The 8,273-nt window shown below is 40.1% G+C and overlaps 1 protein-coding gene across 1 annotated transcript; it reads left to right on the top strand.

Annotated features, from left to right (window-relative positions):
• The first annotated feature begins 2,562 nt into the window (after positions 1-2,562).
• On the top strand, positions 2,563-7,815 carry psma1 (proteasome 20S subunit alpha 1). The gene is made up of 10 exons (XM_083916108.1): positions 2,563-2,634; positions 4,723-4,767; positions 4,882-4,983; positions 5,418-5,521; positions 5,620-5,708; positions 5,858-5,928; positions 6,050-6,179; positions 6,688-6,767; positions 7,100-7,204; positions 7,517-7,815. Exons 1-10 carry the CDS (start codon positions 2,632-2,634, stop codon positions 7,580-7,582), a joined length of 795 nt encoding a protein of 264 aa, XP_083772234.1. The 5' UTR covers positions 2,563-2,631; the 3' UTR covers positions 7,583-7,815.
• The last annotated feature ends 458 nt before the right edge of the window (positions 7,816-8,273 follow it).

Raw genomic sequence — 8,273 nt, 5'->3', positions numbered from 1 at the left:
AACAAAGTTCAAATTGTTTTAATTCGCATGCCAGTGAGTTCATCTCCAACTGGTGAGGAAGAAGAAGAATTCCTTTATTCGTCCCGCAATGGGGAAATTCAATTTTCACTCTATTTTTTCATGTTACACATACACAGGCCCGAAATACACACACACACATGCACAGACAGGACCTATATACATGCAACTAATGGAGAGATGTCTGAGTGAGGGGGCTGCCAGTGACCGGCGTCCCGAGCAGATGGGGGTTCGGTGCCTTGCTCGACAGCACCTCGGCAGTGCCCAGGAGATGAACTGGCACCTCTTCAGCCACCACTCGACCCTCCGGTTCCCAGGCAAGTCACCTATGGACTGAGCTACTGCCGCCCCAATGAATTAGGGTTTTCTGAGCAATGACCAAAAAGAAGTCTGTTTCAAGTTTTATATATATATATATATATATAACATATACATTACAGTATATATATATATATATATATATATATATATATATATATATACTGTATATACTCACTGTTCTTTAAAATGTTAATATCATGACTATCAACATAATTATGAGCATTGTGTACACACTTTACAGACTTAATTTGCTGTCGTACTTTTATAAATACCTTGCCGTTAAATGTTCGTTTACCTTTGTTGTCCTTGTTTTTTAGGTACATGTCTGTTTCTGTGTACGTAGCTTGCATTGAGAGCAACTACAAGTTTGGTCATTAAAGCTGACTCTGAAGTTAAAACAAAATTATCCTGAGTCAGTACGGTTCTGCATCAGTTCAGTGTAAATCTTCCATGTACAGAAAAGGATTTCCATGATCTTAAGCTGACTTTTCCATAATTGACATTGGCAGACAATGTGAATACACCTACAAACAAGCATAAACCAGCCACCGCTGAAGGGGCAACATCTTCATCTTTCTTCTGGGACTATTTTTAATGTCTGCCTGCAACAGCACTGTGCTACTTGTCAATGTCCACAACCAATGGTGCACCCAGTGTCTTCTTCTAATTTATTGCTGCCACCCAGTGTTCATGCACACACACTGCACCTGTACGGTCCGTGCATAGAGGGAAAAACAGATGCAAGAATTAGGGAGCAAAATACTTTGAAATGCACTTTAGTTCCTGTTCTTCACAATCATTAACATACAGCAATTAAAACTGCACACACGATGTGTTAGTTTGTTTGTTTTTCTCTGAAATCAAAGTATTTCAAATATATTTGTGTTAAATTAGCCTGACAATGTGGTTGTTTTGTTTGAATCATAGACTGTAAAAAGAAGAGTTGCAGTGGTTCTCAAACTTTGTACATCCCACCTCATAAAATATCAGGCTCTCTCAAGTCCCACCACTAAGACCAATGTTCAAATACAGCAGCGTAGACCTGCACTATTCAGCTACAGACAGGAAGGTTTAGTCCTTATCAGAAGTATTATGATTATTTATTGTTGACTGTATTCAGCCACAGACACGCTGTAGGAAGGGGAACATCAGAACTGACATGTCAGTGTTTTCAAACCAATCATTTGACCTGTTTACTATCCTGTCATCACAGTTTAGCTCGTCATGAACGTGAAAATAAGACAGGAGATTCTAAACTGGTTTTAAATTATGTTTCAAGGATCTTAAAAGTTTAAGTATTTTCTTCGACAGTCACATCAAATCAGTAACAAAATCGGCCTACTATCACCTTAAAAATGTAAAAAGACTTAGAGGGCTCATGTCAGCTCAAGACTTAGAAACACTTGTCCATGCCTTTATAACCAGTATGCTAGACTACTGTAACGGTCTCCTTGCAGGTCTTCCTAAAAAAACTGTCAGGCAGCTGCAGCTCGTTCAGAACGCTGCTGCTAGAGTTCTAACAAAGACCAAAAAATGTGAGCACATTACACCAATTCTTAAATCATTACACTGGCTTCCTGTACGTCAGAGAATTGATTTCAAAATCCTCCTGCTCACATATAAATCACTTCATGGTCTAGGCCCGAGGTATATCACTGATATGCTCCCACTAGATAAGCCTTCTAGATCACTAAGATCCTCTGAGACCAATCTTTTAGTGGTTCGCAGAGTAAACTCAAATCAAGGGAAAGCATCTTTCAGTCATTATGCAACAAACAGCTGCAATAAAGTTCCTTTCAGCCACTCTGACCACTTTTAAAACTAGACTGAAAACTTTTATGTTCACCTCAGCTTTCTGCTGAATCTTTGCACTTTTAACGTCCGCACTGTTTTTATTATTGTCTATGTTTTTATCCTCTTTGTCTTTCTGTAATGCATTTTAAATCATGACATGTTGTGCTGTGAAGCACTTTGAGTCTGCCTTGTGTATGAAAAGTGCGTTACAAATAAAGTTGCCTTGCCTTGCATAGTACTATATTCATTTAGTAATTCATGTTTCCCTTTTTTATTTTGGACATCCCTTCAAGTAGCACCAAAGAGAGCTTGAGTACCACCAGTGGAATAAGTACTAGAGTCTAAAGTAAAAAATATAGTTGTATGAAGCCACAGCTCTACTCAATCGATCACTGATCTTAAATCGGGGCTCTGCTGTTTTCCCCTGACGTCGACGTTCAGGAAAGCAAATCGAGTTCGGATCCAGGCGGGGGAGACGACACACTTTCTGTAGCAGAGATGGTGAGCATGAATGAAATATTAGATACTTTAACCAATTCAACGTTAATAATATGCTGGGAAATATTTCACAGCGTGTTAAGGCAGAATGTTTTATGAAGAAACGTAAAAAAACGGGGTTAATTTACTCCAAAGCTAACGTTAGCTAGCTAACTTTTGACTGCACTGTGAGTAAGCAAAACACCGTCAGTTAGCCATTAGCTGCACGGATGCCGGCTAAATGTCCAAAGAAACTAATATTTGTCGGATCACACTACCACACTGTCTATAAGCAATCTGAATTATCTACATTTTAGCGCACTAATAGTTTATCACTAATATATATTGTGTTGCTGATTAGTGAGCTGGTAAGATGGTTAGCAGGCTAACGCAGATAAGCTAGCAGACGTTAGCCAGCATAGGCTGAAGTTAGCATCAAAATGAAGTATCATGCCTTTTGCTTTCGTTTTCCCTTTAGCTGAGCAGCCTTTGTCGTCGCATTCATAACTTATTTTGTCTATTAAACACGTCTGACTCCAGACACTGGCCACTGTAGTAGTTTAACAAACTGTTGTAAGGTTACAGTTTATCCAGCCGATGTTAGCTAGCTTTCCGCAGGACTAGGTTTAAGTGGTTACTACCTAGCATTTATTTACATAGCCCAAACGTTATATTACGTGTCCCAGTGGGCTTCACAAACACTCATTTATGGAATAAAGCGGGCAACCATTATCTATCAAGCCAGAAAAAGTGCCTTAAATACAATTAAAAGCAGTGTGTTGAATGCACACAAACAACTGGAGACTAGTCACAGACTTAAAACCATTAAAAATAAAAACAACACAAAAGCAAAATGCATAATAACAAATGGAAACAATGTATGGTTGATCGTAGGTTACGGGGGAAAAATAGTTTTAATCCTGGATTTAAAAATGGCAGATCTGGCCTCCCTAACAATTAAAGAGGAGCACGGTGAGAGAAGGCTCTGCTGCCTGCATTCATTCATTCATCTTCAACCGCTTGTCCCTGTCGGGGTCGCGGGGGGCTGGTGCCGATCCCAGCTGACAGCGGGCGTGAGGCGGGGTACACCCTGGACAGGACGCCAGTCTATCACAGGACACATAGAGACGAACAGAGACAGACAACCATTCACACCTACGGGTGATTTAGAGTCATCAATTATTGTCCCAGGGCGTTTTTAGTAGGACAGCATTTGGGGAACGAATGGTGCATTCAGGTTAATATGGTGTGATAAGGTCAGATTAATATGATGGAGCTTGTCCATGCAATATTTTGTATGTAAGCAATACTACTGTAAAATCCATTTAGCCTGTATAGGGAGGACAGAGTGGGTGTTATGTGGTCAAATGTTTTGGTTGTTGCGAGGATCCTAGCAGCCGCAGTCTGAACATCTCCTCGATTCCCATGTCACTTGTTGTCTTCTGATAAAATTTAGGATTCAATTCACGATCCTCCTCCTAATCTATAAGGCTTTGAGTGATCTCGCTCCAGAATATATTAGTGAACTATTAATGGCGTATACCTCTGCTAGACCCCTCAGGTTTTGATAGTTGTACATCATACAAGACTAAAAATATGATGGGACTTCATGTTAGCTGTCCTTGATCCCAGGCTGTGGAGCAGCCTCCCTCTGGGACTCAAGTTCTCAAACTCTTTTTGCTGAAGACATCTTTTTTCTAAATGCTACGTGCAGGACTTTGTAACCCAGGTTGTTAAATTGGCTCTATAAATAAGTTTACAATTTTTTGTTTTGAGAGGATCCTAGCAGCTGCAGTCTGAACAAGTTGGAAGTAACGTTATGGTGCTCGTATTTGGTATTATTGTATTCTATGACGCCACTTGGTAAGTGGCTCCACACAAAGCTGGGTTTATCAATTATTCAGTCATGTTTGTAATTTAAAACCCGGGTCTAGAAAAGTCCAGGCTGCAGACAGACAGAGCCTTGTGTTGTCCGTAACACACAACGTTAGTCTGTGAAGGAGAAAACCCGCTGATAATGCAGGATAACTACGTAAGCTCAGGTCGTGTGTGTTTACATCATGATGGTTTTAAATGTCACTTTCAAATGATGTGCTTGTTTTTTTCTTTCAGTTCCGCAATCAGTATGACAACGACGTGACAGTATGGAGTCCACAGGTCAGTCTGTTTGCTTTAACCCCTGACTCCTCAAAAGAAAGTAAATGTCTGTGTATCACTGACATGCCATAGCATGACGTGTAAACATAATTATCCATGTTCACGTTGGTCCAGGGTCGTATTCATCAGATCGAGTATGCCATGGAGGCAGTGAAGCAAGGCTCTGCAACCGTAGGACTCAAATCCAAATCCCATGCAGTCCTGGTTGCACTAAAGGTACAGTTAATGAATGTTTTGTACTCATAGGATTTTCTTTACTCTATTACATTTAAACGCTGTTTCGAGCCAAGTTTAATTCCAATATTAAGTGTTGCACTTTTCATGTGGGGACACAGAAAATTGTGGGCAAATTTAATTATGTCTGTCGTTTAAAGAACATTTAAATGTATTCTAACACACAAAGACACAACAAAGCATGTAGCAGATTATTAATAGGACCTAGAATTCAATAAGATGACATACTAGGAACTTGAGCTGGTGTTTTGTGCACAGCGGATACAGAAATATACACATAGAATACAGTAAATGTTAAAGTTACACACAATTAGGACATTACAAATGTATAAGGAGAAGAATGTACAAGTTAAATAATATAGAATATAAAATAGGACATGTATAAGATCTTGCCTGATGTCTTCATGTCTCTGCAGAGAGCCCAGTCTGAGCTGGCCGCCCACCAGAAGAAGATCCTCCATGTCGACAACCACATCGGCATCTCCATTGCTGGACTGACTGCTGATGCCAGACTGCTGTGGTGGGTCACAGATGGTCTGAATAGAGCTGTGCAGTGAACCTGTGTGAATCATTAAATCAAATTAGTGTTGAATTATACTAACACCCTCTCTTCAACAGTAACTTCATGCGTCAGGAGTGCTTGGACTCAAGATTTGTGTTCGACAGACCCCTCCCTGCATCACGTCTCGTCTCTCTTATCGGCAGCAGTATCCTGACTTCTGTTAGCTTGAATCTCTGTAGTAAAAATGTGGTATTTTTAATATATATATATCACAATCTCAGTGGTTAAGTTGGCCAGTTTTCCTTGTGTGAAATAACTGTGAATGGCAACAGTGATCCTTAACTGACACTTCAGAAACTCAAATCCCTACACAGAGGTATGGAAGGAGGCCCTATGGTGTCGGACTCCTCATTGCTGGTTATGATGTAAGTTTGCTCACTCAAACATCTGACTTTCTTTTATTTATCTGTTTATTCCGCCCTGTGAAAGAATAAAAGTCCTACACATTCATGATTTAAAGTATTTAAATAGTTCTTATTCTTGCAGGACATGGGACCTCACATCTTCCAGACCTGCCCGTCAGCCAACTACTTTGACTGCAAAGCCATGTCCATCGGAGCACGCTCTCAGTCTGCACGCACCTACCTGGAGAGATGCATGGAAAAATTCTCTGACTGTAAGATAACACTTATTTCACTGGCTTTGTTACCTCGTGGATGTTTTTGTAATTTGCCAGGTTTTATCTAGTTTCTGTTCATGGATTTGTCACGCCTAATTACAGTGTCATACTTTGTGACATGATGATACAGCATGTTTTCTTTTTATTGGATAAAATAGATTTATATGAAGTAACCACACAATAAAGCCTATTGCCTATACTCCTATGTGAATTCAACATTTTACAAATGAAAGGGATTTTCTCATCGAATTAAGAACTTTAATGCAAGATGAACAAGTTCAAAAAATGCACTTTTACATGCATTCACACAATAGAGTAAGACATCCATGTTAATGAGCTTATTATCAATTTAAATGTCATAAGTGTAACACAATATCTCAGTTTTCATCACAATATGATTCCATTGAATGATAAAAAATCATCATACTGAATTATCGCCCAGCCCTCCCCCACTTGATGATTGACAAGTGGAGAAGCATTAAAGAACGTGTTGTTTTGTTTTTAGGTAACCTGAATGACCTGGTCCAGCATGGCCTCCGTGCTCTCAGAGAAACTCTCCCCGCCGAGCAGGACCTCACTACCAAGGTACACCAACCCTCTCCACTCCTGTCTGTGACGCTCTGCAAGAGATCAATTAGGAGACATGGACTCTGCATGTGATCAAATCTGTCTGTCTACCAAGACTGAGCTATGAACCAAACACCAGAGTATTAAACAGGGGTTGTAGGACAAATATGAATGCAAAACCTCCCCCAATAGGGGAAATGTTTAAAACTTGTAAAAGGAATCTAAATGGATTCAAAAGAATATGACATTATTCAGTAAATCAAAGCCCAACCCTGTTTGGCATTGAGGATGTCTTTGAAATGTAATCGTGTATAAAGGCCATTTCTCAGGTATATTCTTCATGCTTGCAGAATGTTTCCATCGGCATCGTGGGGAAGGACATGGAGTTTGTCATCTATGACGATGACGATGTTGCCCCGTTCCTGGAGGGACTGGAGGAGAGGCCACAGAGAAAGGTACGAGTGTAGATTGCAATGATTTATCAAGTGCACCTTGGACTTGTGCTTGGATTTAATTTGAGGTTTATTGTTTGTTATTTTTCAGCACACTTCCACATGATTATTCCAAACTGCAGCTCTGTTTCTTCTGAACACTGTTGGTTAAATTGTAAATTGGGCCAGGTTAGACAGTTGGCACTTAGTAAGATGTAATTCCAGCTCAGAGTTCCTGTTTTTGATCCTTTTTAAAAGATTGAATATTAATTTCATTATTGGTTGGACCCCGATGTTTGCATACTAAATCCCACTTGTGTGTGTTCTGTGTGTCAGGTCGCCCAGCCTGCAGATGAACCCGCCCCTGCTGGAGAGGTACCCGATGAGCCAATGGAGCACTGAGGCCGACCCTGTCCATCTACTTGCTGTTGTCAGAGCGGAGCAGGCACAGACCCAGATCAACCTGACACTTAAGCTGCGACTCACCAGATTAGATCCTCAGAGGGGGAAAGTTGTTGTAATGTGCCACTCGCTAAACTGTCAATCCAAAATATTCTGCTAACATCAACCAATTTGATGTTACTTTTGTATGAGTAAAGTGTACCATTATACAAGTAATAAACTCTTTTTTTGAATTGTGCTGCAGCTCTTCGTTGCCTTAGTTGCCTATTTAATACACAAAATACCTTCAATATCTGGACGAGCAACATTGCATGCAACAGACAGTGTGAGTTTCAAGAATCGGAGGCATTATTTAAGTTATTCCCAGTATTTTAATCACTAATATGCACCATACTCGGGTGCTTTTCTGAACAGTGAATAAATAGTTTATAAAAGTAAAAATCTTTAAATAATAACACAAGACAGCAGGTCTATTAAAGCTTATAAATGTTATCGGGACAGAAGACAAGATTTCTCCATCAGACACTGACGGGGAAGACAGAGGGATCTATTTACCCCCCCTTTAATTTAGTGCCGTGCGTTTATTGTGTCTCTTCAGGACGTTAAATGGGATTCTGGGTCCTGAAGAAGGGAAGTAGGAGTCGCAGGAAGATCGACATATATTCTGACAGGTTAGAAAAGGCACGATAAC

Source organism: Echiichthys vipera, assembly GCF_963691815.1.
Source record: "Echiichthys vipera genome assembly, chromosome: 7".
NCBI classification, from domain to species: Eukaryota; Metazoa; Chordata; class Actinopteri; order Perciformes; family Trachinidae; genus Echiichthys; species Echiichthys vipera.
The sequence above is the reverse complement of the archived record's forward strand: the minus strand, read 5'-3'. Positions and strand labels throughout refer to the sequence as shown.